Consider the following 18965-nt stretch of genomic DNA (forward strand, 5'->3'; position numbering starts at 1 on the left):
AAACACTTGTTCAATATTGATGGAATGTCCGTGATGTATAAGGTGTTAAACTTAACATATCCACGGCAGTTATTGATCCCCAGGATTTTCATTTTACTATGTATATAAACAAACAAGTGCAACATCTATGTAATTTGACTTTTAAAACCTAACATATTTTTGCCTTATTTCCAACTCGATTTTGTTCTATAGACCAGCAATGCCTAAAGAACTGTAATCTTAATTTTGTCCATTTTATTTTCTTTTTTTTAACTTTAAACAAATTTTTATTACACAAAGGTTGTCACAAAATTGGATATTTCTCTACTTTGTACACAATTATTCTCACTCTCCACAGAAAGGCTGCTTAACTTCTCATCTGGTGGTGGCAAGCACTAAAATCCTGATTTTAACAGAATAGTAGTAAAAATGCCTCAGTGATTTAAGTTGAAAGCAGTACATTGGTACATGGCTCTTGTACCCATTATCAGGAATGTACAAATGGTTTTTATTCAAAAATACAAAATAAATTATCTGTAGGCGTGGACAATGACAGCAGTAAACCATTATATATTTTGTCAACTGAAACCAGTAACTGATGGTTATAGTGATTTTCAGCCAGCCTTTTTCTTCATTTTCTCCAACTGACTTCTCTGAAGTTATTGGTGAGGAACACTGCCTTGGACTTCCTGTCACAGTTCATTAATAAAGGTAAAGCACTACTAGTCTAGGAGTTAGAACATGCCACCTCCCATACCACCTCCCATTCCACCCATTGCACCCATTCCAGGGTCCTTCTCTTCTTTAGGAATTTCTGTGACGACAACTTCTGCTGTAGTTAACAGAGAGGCCACACCAGCAGCATCCAATAAAGCAGTTCTCACAACCTTTGTTGGGACAATAATTCCTTTTTCCACCATATTCACAAAATCTCCAGCCATAGCATCATAACCAACTTCTGAGGAACTCTGCATAATTTTCTCAACTATCAAAGATCCTTCAACACCTGCATTCTTAGCAATGGTCATTGCTGGAATTTTGAGTGTTCTTTTAATAATTTCTATACCAATTTTTTGATCTTCATTAGCTGGAGTCAATGAGTCCAAGGCTGGAATGCATCGAAGCAGGGCACAACCCCCTCCCAAAACAATGCCTTCTTCAACAGCAGCTCTTGTAGCATTACGTGCATCTGTAACTCTGTCTTTCCTTTCATTCACTTCAACATCACTTGTCCCACCAACCTTCAGCACAGCTACTCCATCTGAAAGTTTTGCCAGCCGTTCATTCAGTTTTTCCTTTTCATATTCACTAGTTGTGACATCTAACTGCTCAATGATTTCTTGAATATGTTTTTCAATTTTAACCTTGTCACCTTTTCCTTTTAAGAGCATGGCATCGTCTTTGGTCACAATGACCTCTCCAACTTTTCCTAAGTCATGAGGCTGAACGTCTTCAACATTTATGGTCAACCCCTCTTCTCCAAACACTGCACCACCAGTAGCAATAGCCATATCTTTAAGCTGGTTCTTTCTATTGTCACCAAACCCTGGAGCCTTGACTGCCACAACCTGAAGACCAACCTTTAGCCTATTCAAGACGAGTGTACTTAAAGCTTCTCCATCAACGTCTTCAGCGATTATGACCAAAGGCTTACGGTGAGCATTGGCAATTTCAAGAGCAGGTACAATGGACTGGACACTAGAAATTTTCTTTTCACTCAGCAGAACATAGGCATCCTGGAATTCACATTTCTGACCTTTTGATGTATTAATAAAGTATGCAGAAATATAGCCTCGATCAAACTTCATGCCTTCGATAATTTCTAATTCATCATTCAGTGTTTTTCCATCCTTTACTGTGATGACACCCTTTCTTCCAACCTTTTTTATTGCATCAGAGATGATATTGCCAATTTCTTTGTCTCCATTTGCAGAAATTGTAGCAACCTGTGCAATTTCTTCAGGGGTGGTCACAGGTTTAGACTGCTTTTTAAGTTCAGCAATTACAGCATCAACAGCTAACATCACACCTTTCCTGATTTCCAGGGGATTAGCACCTTTGCTAATCTTCTCGAAGCCTTCCTTGGCTATAGAGCGTGCCAGTACAGTAGCAGTGGTAGTGCCATCCCCAGCCTCTTCATTTGTGTTATTGGCAACATCTTGAACAAGTTTAGCTCCAATGTTTTTATATTTATCCTTTAAGTCAATTGACTTTGCAACAGTCACACCATCTTTTGTTACTTTGGGACTTCCCCAGCTCTGCTCAATAATCACTGTTCTTCCCTTTGGCCCCATTGTAACAGCCACAGCATCGGCTAAAAGGTCTACACCTTGAAGCATTAAGGCTCGGGCATCTGCACCAAATTTTACATCTTTGACATAAGCCCGAGTGAGATGAGGAGCCAGTACTCTGGACACCGGTCTCATCTGGCGAAAGACTGTGGGTAACCGAAGCATTTCTGCGGGGCGGCGGCGGGACGTGCGCGCGGCGAGACAAGTCGTCGGCGGCGAGTGAGGGCCATTTTATTTTCTGATTTTGATTTTTTTTTTTTCAGAATACTGGCCACCATAACACTAAATATAGGCTGTGTCACATTTAGGAAGTCATATTTTGAACAAAAGAAGCCCTACCTCACTTCCCAACCCTCTCATATAGCTACAACTGGGACTATCAAATGTGGAATCCTAACCTATTCAAAAGTAGCTATTTCATAAGACATCCAGGAATCCATAACAAAGTCACATACACTCACATACACACACAATAAATGAGCAGGGTTGATTAAACTGTCTCCAGAAACAAAACTGCAAAATAAAGAGAGAATGAGATAGTGAGAACTAAGTCTGAAAAATCTATATATATAAAGAGAAACCCTAAGTAGAGGCCATGAGGATCTTCAAAGTCAAAGTTAGGATAAATCATAAAATTTATTTAGAAGAAGCTGTGAGATAATGTTTTCGCCCTGCTTTTTGTTTTTAATATACACAGATTAGAAGGAGACTATTGGTAATAAGAGTGGAACCAAACAGACATACAGATCAAGACATCATGGGGAGTGTTATTGGAAGGATACCGAGTACTCTTACTACTGGGTTCCCAGTACTACAGTGGATCCGAACTTACCTTCTGTACATCTAATTGTTCTGTGGTTCCTGTGAGGTTTAATGTCTCTTGTCTAGGACCACAGTGATGTTTCTAAGGGCTGTGCTTTTGCAGAAGTGTCAGGACCAGGCTGGGAGACAGCAGTGATACACAGCCTACATTTAGTGTTATGGTGGCGTGGACAAAGGAGCACCTTTCAGGATTCATACATTTGGTCCAGGTGCCTTCTAATTTGCACACTGTGGCTCCACCCTTATCACCCCAACTGAAATGTTAGAATAAGCTTTTCTTCTGCTGATTGAATCTGTTTCACGAAGTCCAAAGAAACTAACATAGATAGCAAGTCATATGTATAAAAAGTGGGATCTGGTTGTTCATCACCAAGATTACTTCAAGTGCTATTATCTACTATTTTATTTAAATTTTGTGTAATGTTTTCAGGTCTTAGACTGTGTGATTTCATTCTGTTTTGATATACATGACTTAACCCTGTTTTGATCTGCTCATTCCAGGAAGCATGAGATTTCTAGATTTGTATTTTAAACTTATATTAATTGCAAGACTGTCATTCTCTGAATTATAAATGGTAGATACAAATATAATAATCTAATCACTACCTTAAATTGCACATAATCTAAGAAAGAGACAAAAAATAAGTAATTATAATAAAGTGGAGGTTATGACAGAGATAAACACATAGTATAATGGAAGCATATAAGATTCGTTTCAAGCCCAAATTTGGGGTTTAGGGATCAGAAAAAGCTTTCTGGGGAAGAGAACATGTAAGTTAAGCTTCAAAGAAGAGGAGATAGCCAGCTAATAAAAAGGTCAGGAAGGCATTCTAGGCAAGAGAATAGCTGTGAAAAAGAATCAGTTGTTGAGAGAAAGCAGAGCTTTACATCAGTGGTGATCAAGCATTTTACAATTTATTGGCCACTTGGGTGGAGTCCAAGACCTACAGCCCTTCTAAAACAACTATTTCCTCTCCTTAGGGAAAGAAGGGATTAAGAAATTCAAAAGACATGAAATAAATAAGTTTCAGTAAACTTTTAATGTTAACATGTATTATTTTTATTAATATGATAATATCACTACATATATTTATATGTTTAAATAATAATCTACATATTTAAAATTAACTCTGTAAATCTTTATACTTATTTTAGCAATATGATGCCAGTTTTTAAAATTTTGCTCTTTTGTACAGGTAATACATGCACATGACAGAAAAAAAAAGAACAAAAAAATTAAGTTTTATTCCCTGTCTCCCAATATCCCCACAGAGGTTACATATATTTAGTTTCCTGTGTATCCTTCCAAAGGTATTATATGCATTCACAAACAGATATATTTCCACACATATATACAGTTGGTGAACTTTTCTTTCCCAAAATTAAAATATATTTTGGAGAGCTTTCCAGACTACTTTAATGAATGTTATGCTTTTTTAATTTACTATTTTTGACTCTTTACTTGAATTAATTTTAGACATGGAAAAGTTGTGAAACTACAAGAGTTTTCTTGTATCTCTCACCACATTTTCCACAATGTTAACATCTTACATAACTATACTGTAATTATGAAAAACAGGAAATAAAGACTGTTACATTATTATCAATTAAACCACAGATATTATTTCAATTTCAGCAAATTTTCCACTAATGTCTCTATTCCAGGATCTTATTCAGAATCCTACCTTGCACTGAGTTGTTACTTCCCCTTCTGCCTTCCAGTCTGTAACAGCTCCTCAGACTTTCCTTGTTTTTTTATTCACTTCATATTTGAAGAGTACTAATCAGTTATTTTGTAGAATTTCCCTCAATATGGCTTTGTCTAATGTTTTCTCACACTTAGAATGATATTTCACATTTCTTGCATGATTGGCACAAAATATGATACCTCTAGGGACACTTTAAGAAGTAGTTCATTCCAGGCCTGAGACAGAGAACACTGGAATATCTGGTGGTATGGGAAAGTAAGAAAATGCTCAGAAGAAGATGGGAGCATTTTGAAAGAATACAGGGACCAGTCAGACCTATGACCAAATGACCTAATGGTCTTAATGACCAATGCTGAATTGATTTGAGTGAATTTTAATCTATAAAATAAAATCATAATTATATAAATAATTAAGTAAATGAGAAAAAGAATAGCTCTTGCAATAAAATTCAACTTAATGAATTAAAAAGAAAAAATAAAAAATCAACATTAGGCAAACACCACACAATTTTCTGTGCCAAACTGTTGCAGACAAGATCTACAGATTTGGCAAAAAATTGTTGACGAAATTTGTGGGCAAAAGTTTGAGAAACAGAATTTACCTTTTCACAAGGTATCTCTTACTAGCAACTATTAACTACAAAAGACAAAATAACTTTACAGTGAAAAAAGTTGACATGCGCTAACTTAATCATGTGATAATGATAAACATCACATAATAAAACATGAGCTGCTTGATATAATGCATAGAGAAGAACACACTATTATAGATTAATTTTAATAAATAACATAAGATTTATAAATTTTAAAATATAGTTACTTTTTTAATGCAAATCTATACAGTGAAAGTCTCTACATATATATTAATGGCCTTATATATACATTATTTCCAACATATGCAAGTATATCCAGAATAGTTTTCCAAGTGAATTGCTAGATCAAAATATATAAGTACTGTTATGTTAATATTTATAACCAAGTTGCCTTAAATACAGGTTACACAAATGTATATGCCAAGGTCTCAAAAGCAGAAAGTACTACTGAGCATTAGAACTTTTACTAATTTTACAGTTGATACATAATGTTTCAGTATAGTTTAATTTATATATGTCTTACTATATGTTTATGAGTCTTTGTACTTCCTTATCTATACATGTTTGTTCACATTTATGATCCATTTTTAATGCAGTAATTGGTCTTATTTATTTTTTATCAATTTATGGGAGCTATTTATGGGAGCTATATATTAGGAGATCAGACTTTCGTCTGCAGTACAGCTTGTAGACATTGTATCACTTAGAAAATCATTTAAATAGCGCACATTCACAGGCAGTGCATTCTGATGAAGAATCGTTGTACAAATAAATTTAGAGCATATAAACTATGTATATACACTAGCTTTAGCAATAAAATATAAATATTTCACACATGAACTATCGTCTAAACTCTCTTAGAAATTGGTGTTTACAAAACCATTGGCCATATAGATTTGTTCTGCTACACCTTTGATATAATTTGGATGTTATGTCTAAATCTCATGTTAAATTGTAATCCCCAGTGTTGAAGGTGAGGCCTTGTAGGAGGTGACTGGATCACAGGGTCAGATTTCTCATGAATACTTCAGAGACATCCCCTTGGTGCTGTCCTTGTGATAGTGAGTTCTTGTGAGATTTAGCTATGTAAGTATGTGGCATCTTCCCCCACTCACTCTCTTGCTCCTGTTCTCACCATGTGAAGTGCCTCCTTCCACTTCACCTTCCACCATGAGTAAAAGCTCCCTGAGGTCTCCCCAGAAGCTGAGCCAATGCCAGTGCCTTGCTTGTACAGTCTGTAGAAAATGAGCCAATTAAACCTCTTTTCTTTATAAATTACCCTGCCTCTGGTATTCCTTTATAGAAATGTAAAAATGGCCTAATACAACCCTGTAAGTTAAATAAAATAATCCACAGGAATACTAAAACTTACAGTAAAGATAATCCAAGTCAGAATCACAGCTGTTGGAAAACCACTACTAACTCACAACAAAGACAACCCACTAATAGAGACTACTTCTCAAAATGTGGACATTCTGCCTAAATGTGCACATGAGTAGTGGTAACAAGACTTTGCAATAAAATACTAAATTAGAGTCTTTAGTAAACCCTAGAGTATATTAATTTCATTTCATAAATATCAAATTTTAGTATCCATAGAGGTCAAAGTAAATATTGTTTAAAATAGAATTTATGACATTATATGTTATTTGAAAATAAGAAATGAAGAAAGAGCTTTCATGTTTAGAACAAGAACTAAAAAAAGAACCACCTCTTGCAGCTCATCACTTCACAGAGTTCAGGATTGGAGACTGGGGAAGAATGGAGACATGTGTCTGGGAAATACACAGGGCCCAGGACATGAAATGCTTTATGGTGATGTTAAGGAGTTTGAATTTCATCTTAGAGGCAAAGAGAGCCATTGACACATTTTAAGCAGAATGGTAATATGCTTAAGAGTTTGGGATTATAACTCCTTTTATATCTGCCTCAGTGCAAATAAAAAGAGTATAGGAGCATACTTGAAAATACAGAGATTGGTCAGAAGGCTCTAGTAGACTCAGGGAGAGATATGACAAGTGTCTGAACAAAGGCCATGTCAATGGTAATGGAACACAGAAAAAAGAAGGTCATATGATAGAGAAAGAATTGAAAGGTATTCATCACAAACTAGATGGGAGAAAGTCAAAGATGACTTGAAGAATTGTGTAGTAGGTAACCAAAACCAAGATGGACTATATATACAAGATAAAGAGTATATTATGCAGTGTGACATTCAATTTGCCTTTGGGACAGCAAAGCAGATAATTCCAGTGGATCTCTGCTGTGTTGTTCAGGAGTCAGGACTGGGCTAGCAATTAGATGTTTATATCATCAATATGGAGGATAAATTGATTCAACTAGACTTTCCAGAAACTTGACAGTGAAGACATGTTAGGAGATAGGGCAACAATTCTGGGAGGCCAGATACCAACTTAGTTTTGAGGAAAACTGGTTTAGAAGGAAAGATAAAATGATATCAACTCACTCATAGCTCTCATGTCACCTCCTAAATGAAGCCTTCTGTATTAGTTTGTTTTCATGCTGCTAATAAAGACATACCAAAGATTGGGAAGAAAAAGAGATTTAATTGGACTTACAGTTCCACATGGCTGGAGGGTCCTCAGAATCCTGGCAGGAGGTGAAAGGCACTTCGTGCATGGTGATGGCAAGAGAAAATGAGAGGAAGCAAATGCAGAAACTCCTGATAAACCCATCAGATCTCAGGAGACTTACTATCACGAGAATAGCATGGGAAAGACTGGCCTCCATGATTCAATTACCTCCCCCTGCATCCCTCCCACAACACATGGGAATTCTGGGAGATAAAATTCGAGTTGAGAGTTGGGTGGGGACACAGTCAAACCATATCATTCCGTCCCTGGCCCATCCAAATCTCATCTCACATTTCAAAACCAATAATGCCTCCCCAACAGTCACCCAAAGTCTTAACTCATTTCAGCATTAACCCAAAAGTCCACCGTCCAAAGTCTCATCTGAGACAAGGCAAGTCCCTTTCACCTATGAGCCTATAAAATCAAAAGCAAGCTAGTTACTCCCTAGATACAATGGGGGTACAGATATTGGGTAAATACAGCTGTTCCAAATGGGAGAAATTAGCCAAAACAAATGGGTTACAGGGCCCAAGCAAATCTGAAATCCAGTGCAGCAGTCAAATCTTAAAGCTTTGAAATGATCTCCTTTGACTTCAGGTCTCATACCTAGGTCACGCTGATCTAAAAGGTGGGTTCTCATGGTCTTGGGGCAGCTCCACCCCTGTGGGTTTGCACGGTACAGCCTCCCTCCTGGCTGCTCTAATGGGCTGCCGTTGAGTGTCTGCGACTTTTCCAGGCACACAGAGCAAGCTGTCAGTGGATCTAGTATTCTGGGGTCTGGAGGATGGTGGCCCTTTTCTTATAGCTCCAGTAGGTGGTGCCCCAGTAGGGACTCTGTGTGGGACTCTATGACCTCACATTTCCCTTCCGCACTGCCCTAGGAGAGGTTCCCCATGAGGACCCCACCCTATAGCAAACTTTTGCCTGGGCGCTCAGGCATTTCCATACACCTTCTGAAATCTAGGCAGAGGTTCCAAAACCTCAGTTCTTGACTTCTGTGTACTCGGAGGCTCAACAACACATGGAAGCTGCCAAGGCTTGGGGTTTCCAGCCTCTGAAGCCACAGCCCAAGCTGTACACTTGGCCCCTTTCAGCCACAGCTAGAGCGACTGGGACATAGGGCACCAAGTCCCTAGGCTGCACACATTATTGGGACCCTGGGCCCAGCCCACAAAACCACTTTCCTCCTAGGTCTTTAGGCCTGTGATGGGAGGGGCTGCCATGAAGGTCTCTGACATGGCCTAGAGACATTTTCCCCATTGTCTTGGGGATTAATGTTAGGCTTCTTGCTACTTATGCAAATTTCTGCAGCTGGCTCGAATTTCTCCCCAGATAATGGGTTTTTCTTTTCTATCACATACTCAGGCTGCAAATTTTCCAAACTTTTATGCTCTGCTTCCCTTATAAAACTGAATGCCTTTAACAGCACCCAAGTCACCTCTTAAATGCTTTGCTGCTTAGAAATGTTTTCTGCCAGATACTCTAAATCATCTCTCTCAAGTTCAAAGTTCCACAAATCTCTAGGACAGGGGCAAAATGCTGCCAGTCTCTTTGCAAAAAAACATAACAAGAGTCACCTTTGCTCCAGTTCCCAACAAGTTCCTCATCTCCATATGAGACCACCCCAGCCTGAATTTTATCATCCATATCACTATCAGCATTTTGGGCAGAGCCATTCAACAAGTCTCTAGGAAGTTCCAAACTTTCCCACATTTTCCTGCCTTCTTCTGAGCCCTTTGAACTGTTCCATTATTTGCCTGTTAGCCATTTCCAAAGTCACTTCCACATTTTCTGGTATCTTTTCAGCAATGCCCCACTCCACTGGTACCAGTTTACTGTTCCAGTTCATTTCCATGCTGCTGATAAAAGACATACCCAAGACTGGGAAGAAAAAGAGTTTTAATTTTACTTATAGTTGCACGTGACTGGGGAGGCCTCAGAATCATAGCAGGAGGCGAAAGGCACTTCTTACAAGGTGCTGGCAAGAGAAAATGAAGAGGAAGCAAAAGTGGAAATCCCTGATAAATCCATCAGATCCCATGAGACTTATTCACTATCACGAGAATAGCATGGGAAAGACAGGCTCCCTTGATTCAGTTACCTCCCCTTGGGTCCCTCCTATAACACGTGGAAATACGGGAAGTCTGGGAGATAAAATTCAACTTGAGATTTGGATGGGGGACACAGCCAAACCATATCACCCTCCCTGTCATCTTACCTGGAGAAGCTCCCAGACATTCTCCAATATTGCCTGTTTTGTTGTCTTCAGTGGGACTTACCATTGTCTAAAATACCTTGTTTACGCTTTCTTACTCGTTTATTGTCAGTGTCCCCTCAGTAGAAAGTGTGCTTCCTACATTCAGAGAACATTCTCATTCTTCACTCTATACCCAGCTCCTAGATAAAATATCTTTAACATAGTTGCCATTCAAATATTTAAATATTTTATACAAATTAATTTTCTTCTTTACTCATCAAAACTATCTGTCCCTATGCTCTCTCCTGCTATATTCATTGTATTTCTGTTATTACTACTTTCACAGAGTTTCTTAATGTAATTCTTTAGTTTTGACTCTGCCTACAGAAGATAAAGTACTACAGGATCACAGCCATATATTATTTATCTTTATATATTCCCATTCTATTCCCACATTCTACCCAATACAAACATACAATATGCCAGACACAGCGAGTATACAACTTAGCATACAGATTAATAAACACTTGAATTTTTTTTCTCTAGGCTTCTTCTCAGGTAGAGAAAAAAAATTTAATAGCACAAAAAAACAGATAGAAAAGGAGAAACATTCTTCAACAGAAATGGGAATAGGTGGAGTTGACTGAAGCATAAAGAGTTCCCAAGGAAGTACAAGATTCTCAAAGTACAAAAATAAAATGAAGAGAGTTAATGAGGATTTTAGCTTTGGTTAATTTTAGAGATTTTTACTTTAATAAGCAAAAACTTATTAAAAATTTTTAAATAAAAATATTAAAAGAGTATTTTAAAGCTGGAAAAATGCGGTAATAAAACATATATCCAAAAATACAGCCATTATTATGCAGTTCCTAATAGAGTTTCTGCTTGACAAATATTTGTTGACTTAACAAATTCATCAAATCATTATGGTTTCAGAGTGCATATAACTCCGCAGTATGAACTGAAATCAGAAATGCAGTAGTTTGGCATCTGTGACCATTGGGGTCACATTTACCACTGCTAATTATTTTTGAAAGACAGAATGACCCAACACATAACAGAATTTGTCCTGTAGGTGCAAGAATGAAGCCAAAATTTTAATACTCGAGTATTTTTGGCAATTACCAATAGAGTGCAATAGTTTTCATAAAAATGAAGTCCTACCTCTAAAACTACAAAAAAAAAAAAAGAAAGAAACAAACAAACAACTAAATTTCCAAAAACTTAGTGTTTTCCTTAAGTTGACAATAACAAAAGAGATTTTAATTTGGCACCTATGCACTGGATCAACGACATTTTGTGGGAATAATACTTTCATTTACTCATTTTGAAAGTGTATGTACACTTTATGAATATAGTCCGGCACCCCATAGCAATGTTTTCATCAATGATGGATACATATACAACTATCCCATAAGATTATAATGGAGCTGAAAAATTCCTATCTAGTGGTAGGCATGGTAACATTGTAGCACGACACACTATTCACATGTTTACGGTGGAGCTGGTGCAAAAAAACCTATTGTGCTGCCAGTCATATAAGAGTATATCAGGTACAATTACATACAGTACCTATTACTTAATAAAGACAACAAACGACTATGTTACTGGTTTATGTATTTACTATGCTATACTTTTAATCATTACTTTAGAGTACACTTCTACTTGTTGAAAACAAAAGTTAACTGTAAAACAGCCTCAGGCAGGTTCTTCAGAAAGTATTCCAGAAGAAGGTATTCTTTTAGGAAATGAAAGCTCCATGCACATTATCCCCCCTGAAGACCTTCCAATGGGACAAGATGTGGAGGCGGACAACAATGATGTTCATGATTCTGATCCTATGTAGGCCTAGGCTAATGTGTGCGTTTGTGTCTTAGTTTTTTTTTTTTTTTTTTTTTTTTTTTTTTTTTTTTGAGATGGAGTCTCGCTCTATGCCCAGGCTGGAGTGCAGTGGCCGGATCTCAGCTCACCGCAAGCTCCGCCTCCCAGGTTCACACCATTCTCCTGCCTCAGTCTCCCGAGTAGCTGGGACTACAGGCGCCCGCCACCTCACCCAGCTAGTTTTTTATATTTTTTTTAGTAGAGATGGGGTTTCGCTATGTTAGCCAGGATGGTCTCGATCTTAACAAAAAAGTTTAGAAAGTTAAAAATAAAAATAATTTTAAAATAGAAAAAAGCTTATAGAATAAGGATACAAGGAAAATATTTTTGTATAGCTGTACAAATGTGTTTGTGTTTCACGCTGTTATTACAAAAAAGTAAGAAGTGAAAAAAATAAAGTTTGTAAAGTAAAAAATTTAGAGTAAGCTAAGATTATTGAAGAAATTTTTAATAAATTTAATGTAGTCTAAGTGTACAGTATTTTTAAAGTCTACAGAAGTGTATGGTAATATCCTGAGCCTTTATATTCACTCACCACTGACTCACTGACTCACCCAGAGAAACTTCTAGTCCTGCAAGTTCCATTCATGTTAAGTGCCCTATAGAGGAGTATCATTGTTTATACCATATTTTTACTGTACTTTTCCTATGTTCAGATACACAAATATTTATTATTATGTTATAACTGCCTATAGTATTGAGTAAAGAAACATGTATATAGGTTTGTAGCCTAGAAGCAATAGGCTATACCATATAGCCTAGGTGTATAGTAGGCTATACCATCTAGGTTCATAAAGGTACACTCAGTGATGTTCACATGATGACAAAATCACCAAATGCATTTCTCAGAACATATCCCTGTCATTAAGTGGCACATCACTGGACAGTCATGTGTATACATATATTAATATATGGATATATGTGTGTATATATATATTTACAAACACATATATACACACACACACATATTATGAACATACATATACAATCACAAACATATATATACACACATACCTGAAAAATAAACATTAACAGATGAGTTAGAGCCCTGATTTCAAGATTATAAACACATATGAGGAAAAAAGTTATCAACTATAATCAAAATATTAACTTTGCAAGAAAGCTAATAATACCTTTGAACTTTCTTTTTTTTTTTTTTGAGATACAGCAGCTATTACAGAAAATTTCATAAAAGATAACTGCTTTTTCAACTGCTCTTAAACCCAGTTTTAAACTCCTCAGTTACCTGAATCAAACACGTAAGTGATGTTTGAAACTTGGATTAAGCAGGGCCAAACTTCAGTGAATAGCATCACTTAGTGTATTTGTAAAAGGCATGTCAGAAGTCCTGTCTTGTTGGGGGTAGGGTGAATGCAGGTGTGTGTGTGTGTGTGCGCGCATAGAGGTGTTATTTTTAATGATGGAAATTCAGGGCATTGAGAGAAGTTGTGGAACATGGCTGTAGGGATCTAACTGAAAAGCAAGATAGGACTTTGAGCTTAAGCTACAGCTGGTGAAACAAAACTTACTTAGCTACTGAGATCTTTAGATACTACTTTTCAAATTACTGATTTAATTTTAACTTTAAATGTAAAGTTTCCAAATGCACTAAGAAACAACAGTGGGTGTAAATGTGATAGTAGTCTAAGATAGATGTTGTTGATTTGTAATGTTTACTTAAAAGAACTAGCTTTAAAACTGGAAGCACCTATTCATGTGCAAATAACATAATTTGTTGATGTCTCAAATCAGAATTTCTCCTCAAAATTAGAAATAATCTAAGTTAATTTGTGTCTTGAAAGTAATAATATGTCAAATATTTCAAAGATATAATCACTCAAATTAGCTATTTCCATCTACTCTAACAAAGGGTCTTTAGATTTCAAGAATGACAGAAGTTCTGCTCTATATCTCTTAGTCAAAAAGGAGCTACATCAGGACTTCATCAAATAAAATTTAACAAGAGTAGCTCTAGCATATTATTTTTAAGAGCTAACATTTATAAAAATTGAATATGAAACTAGATAAAACATTTCACAAAAAAATGCTTTATCTTTCCTACAACCAGAAAGTCTCTGAGTTCCTTTTGATTTGATGCCAGGTTGTGCTAGGATGTCCAATATATTAATAAAATGAGAAGCCACTGGTAAATAGACATTTGAATACTAATTTATTGTAGTAATTTTGGTAAATTGTCATCTAATAATTATTCCCATAGCCATATTCCTAACCAGCAACGATTGGGTTAGTCTCTGAACCCAAAGCATCCATAATGAGGACTCAGGCCAAACACTGATCGCCATTGCCTCTTCCTTCAGTGTTCCTTTCATTACTAAATGTAATACAAAGTATGTAATGAATATTTTGCATAGCACTCTAAAGCAGTGGTCTCCAAACTTTTTCAATTACATACCCATATCAGCAAAAAGTATTGAACTTATATCTCTAGACATATTTTATAAAACTATAAATTATATGTATAATGTCAATCTATTTATCAAATATTAATAAAATATATTCTTTTTTCCATTTTTGATAAACAACCAGAAGCTTTAATATTTTTTCTCTTTCTTAATGAATGCTTTTCCTCATACTCTAGAAAATAAACACCATATTGTGGAGATAATTGTAACAGAGAACCAGAAGGACAGGTTCTAGTTTATAAAATCTGATCCATAACTGCAGGACACATACAATCCATTTGGAATTCATGAAGAGAACAATAAAATAGCACACAATAAAAAGTAAAAGATCAAATTGTTTCTTAAGACTTACAGTGTCATCGAAGTTTAAAGATGTCTAAGGAGTTTTAAGAAGTGTTTATGGGTGAGGTAAGGGTCAAACCGAGCCTTAAATTAGAATAGATAAAGGCAGGAGATACATTAAATGGAACACTGCCTGGAATATATCTGAATGCATTATTGTAGCATGTACACTAGAAAGAAACATGAGTTAAGAAGAGAAATGGCAATGGGGGTGGAACATCCGTGGGGCCAGGCTGGTGATACAAAAGGGTTAATGATGAACTATTCTGAATTTCTACAGCACGTGCAGGTGGTGCTGAATACTTTTACACAAATAAAGTTTTAAAGAGCAAGCTGTTTAGTCTTTAACGTGTATTAAAATTAACTGGAGATGTTGTTATAATGCTAATTCTGATAGAGTTGATCATGGGTGGGGCATGAGACTAGGGACTTAGAAATACTCACAGATTATGGCAGTACCAGTGGTGCCTGGACCACATGGACCACATTTTGAGTACCAAGTGCCTAAAGGTCAGAGTCCCCACAGAACTTACTTTGTGACTTTTTATTCTTATATAATTTCCAAATTACAGAAGCATTGCAAGAATGGCACAAGGAACTGCCATACATTCTTTATCCAAATTCACTATTTCTTAATGTCATCTACTTTATAATTTTCTCAATAGATGATTGATGATAGATAGATAGATGAATGGAATGAGAGACAAAAATATGAATAATATTTTGGAACCATTTGAGAATAGATTGAAGATATTGTACCTCTTTGTCTTAAAATATTTCAGTGATTTCCCCCAAAAAGGGCATTCTGTTACATAACCATAGTACAATGATCAAAATCAGAATGTTTAGCATAGTAGCACATTTAACATACTACTGTCTAATTCATAGTCCATACACAAATTTCATCATATATCAAAATAATATGTTTAATAGCTATTTTTTTTCCAGACCAGGATCCAGTGTAGTATCATGACTTACAGTTAGTTATATCTCTTTAGTGTCATTTAACCCATAACAGTTTCTTCAGTTTGTCTTTGTTTATGGCCTCAATACTTTTTTTTTTTTTTTTTTTTTTTTTTTGAGATAGTCGCTCTGTCACCCAGCCTGGAATGCAGTGGTGCAATCCTGGTTCACTGCTGCAATCCTGGCTCACTGCAGCCTCCAGCTCCCAGGGTTCAAGTGATTCTCCTGCCTTGGCCTCCCGAGAAGCTGGCAGTATCAATTAGAATGTGAAATACTGTTTGTGATCACGGGATAGAGAATATCTACATTTTAGAAAGGTTTTTAAGTGTCATGAGATTCTTTCTTTGTGTTTGTTTGTTAGTTTGTTTGTCTGAGATGAGTCTCACTCTGTCACCTGACTGGAGTGCAGAGGTGCCATCTCAGCTTCATTGCAAGCTCCGCCTCCCAGGTTCAAGCAGTTCTCCTGCCTCAGCCTCTCCAGTCTCCTGAGTAGTTGGGATTACAGGCACCCACCACCATGCCCAGCTAATTGTTTTTATTTATTTATTTTTAGTAGAGACAGGGTTTCACCATGTTGGCCAGGCTGGTCTCAAACTCCTACCCTCAAATGATCTGCCTGCCTTGGCCTCCCAAAGTGCTGGGATTACAGGCCTGAGTCACACGCCCAGCCTGACCTTGATACTTTTAAGAGTATAGTTGTCCCACTTTATCCTTGGGAGAGGCCTTCCCAGACACCCAGTGAATGCCTGAAACCATGAATAGTACCCAATCCTTATGTTTTCTCCTATATATACACACCTATGATAAAGTTTAATTTGTAAATTAGGCACAGTAAGAGATTAACAATAATAACTACTAATAAAATAGAACAATTATAACACTATAATAAAAGTTATGTGATCATGGTCTCTTTCTCTTTCTTTCTCAAAATACCGTAATACTTTCAGACTGCAGTTGACAACAGGTAAGTGACACCAGGGAAAGCAAAACTGCAGACAAGGAGGGACTACTGTGCTGACTTGTTTTTGACTTGTTTTTGTAGAACTTCTATCAATTTGGGTTTGTCTGATGCTTCTACATAGTTAAACTCAGATGACTCTTTTTTGTCAGGTATATCATGGACATGATGCTGAATACTTCCCAGTATATCACATCAGGAGGCACATGATAGCGGTCAGACCAATATTGGTAATGTTAACTTTGGTCCCGTGGTTAAGGTGGTTTCTGCAAGTTTCTCAATTATAAAATTAAGAATTTTTCCACTGTCGCTAATTAGTCATTTGTGGGGCAATATTTGAGAACATGTAAATTTCCTACTCCTCATCAAACATTCATTCACTAGTTTTAGAATCCATTGATAATATTCCAATTCCATAATTCCTTCTACATACATTAGTTGATATTTTACTGTAAAAGGATTCCTTTCTCTCTCAGTTGTTTAGTTGTTTATTTATATCAGTAAGAACTCATGTATTTTTATTTTATTCAATGGATCATATCCATTATGTTATTTGTATTTTACTAATAATTTGTTCCATGTTTGGCCAATGGGAAGCCCCCCAAGCTGCTCCTTATGACTTTTTAAACAATAATTATTTAACGTAGGTGTAGGCCAGGCACAGTGGCTCACATCTGTAATCCCAACACTTTGTGAAGTCAAAGTGGGAGGATCTCTTGAGCCCAGGTTTTTAAGACCAGCCCTGGCAACATAGCAAATTCCTGTCTCTACAAAAAATTTAAAAACTAGCTAGGCATGTGGCCTGCGCCTCTAGTCCCAGCTACTTGGGAGCTGAAGTGGGAGGATTGTTTGAGCCTGGAAGGTCAACACTGCAGTAAGCTAAGATGGCGCCATTGCACTCCAGCCTGGGCAACAGCGCGAAACACTTGTCTCAAAGATAATAATAATAACTTTAAACAAAATAGTTTAAACCTATAAAAAATTGTGAAGATAGTGAGAATACCCATATATCCTATATGTAATTTTCCTTTATTAATATCTTACATTTATATGCTACATATGTCAAAATTAAACAATTCACGAAATCCCATAGTTTAAGATTTTTTCATAAACATTTACCTAATATTATTTTTTTATTCCAAGATTTCATCCAGGATATCATATTACATTTAGTCATGATGTCTTCTTGGCTGTGACAATTTCTCAGACTTTTCTTGTTTTTGATGATCTTGACAATTTTGAGAAATATTGGTCAGATATTTTGTAGAATATCTATCAATCAGGATTTTTTATCATAATCTAGGGTTACGGGTATTTTAGGAGGGAGATTACAGAGGTAAATGACATTCTTATCATATCACATCACAGGTATATACTATCAACATGACTTCTTACTATTGATTACTTTGATTACCTGGCCAAGCTAAGGCTTGTTTTATTTTATTTTTTTTTCCTTTTTTATACAAAAGTATTTGGGAAGAAAAGTCTCTGTGTCCAACCCACACTTAAGGAATGGGAAGTAATACTCTACTTCTTTGAGGATGAAGTATGTGAATAAATTATCTGAAATTTTTCCACACAGATTGTCTATTTGTGCCATTTATTTCATCATTTATGTATATCAGTATGAACCTATAGACATTTATTTTGTATTTTCAGTTATAATCCAATACTACTACATATATTTTTTAGTTTTAAGTTCTGGAATACACGTACAGAACGTGCAGGTTTGTTACATAGGTAAACATGTGCCATGGTGGTTTGCTGCACCTATCAACTCATCACCTAGGTATTAAGCCCCGCATGCATTAGCTATTTATCCTGACTCTCTCTTTCCCCTCATCCCCTGCACAGACCTCAGTGTATGTTGTTCCCCTCCCTGTGTCCATGTGTTCTCATTTTTTAGCTCCCACTTATGAGTAACAACATACGGTATTTCGTTTTCTGTTCCTGTGTTAGTTTGCTGAGGATGATGGCTTCCAGTTTCATCCATGTCCCTGCAAAGGATGTGATCTCATTCATTACAACTGCACAACTGCTATATTTTATTGTTCAAATTGGTCCAACTTTGGCCATTGGGAACTCTTTCAGCTGACTCCAAATTTACTTTTTTTAATCTTTTCTAATCTTTATTATTTCTTTCATTATTTTGTTTGGCTTTAATTTCCTCTTCCTAGATTTCAAAGGTGATATTTAGTTTGATATTAACTCTAG

The 18965-nt window shown here is 36.4% G+C and overlaps 1 protein-coding gene across 1 annotated transcript; it reads right to left on the reverse strand.

The window, feature by feature from the left end:
• Nucleotides 1–232: 232 nt before the first annotated feature.
• LOC693438 (heat shock 60kDa protein 1 (chaperonin)-like) lies at nt 233–2496 on the reverse strand. The gene has a single exon (XM_001082397.5). The coding sequence runs from the start codon at nt 2433–2435 to the stop codon at nt 714–716; it is 1722 nt and encodes a 573-aa protein (XP_001082397.3). The 5' UTR covers nt 2436–2496; the 3' UTR covers nt 233–713.
• Between the last annotated feature and the right edge of the window lie 16469 nt (nt 2497–18965).

The sequence above is a fragment of the Macaca mulatta genome, chromosome 5 (assembly GCF_049350105.2).
Source record: "Macaca mulatta isolate MMU2019108-1 chromosome 5, T2T-MMU8v2.0, whole genome shotgun sequence".
In the NCBI taxonomy this organism is placed as follows: domain Eukaryota; kingdom Metazoa; phylum Chordata; class Mammalia; order Primates; family Cercopithecidae; genus Macaca; species Macaca mulatta.

Excerpts from the sequence above, each read along its gene's own strand:
- LOC693438 (XM_001082397.5), bottom strand. The coding sequence starts at position 2,435 with ATGCTTCGGTTACCCACAGTCTTTCGCCAGATGAGACCGGTGTCCAGA.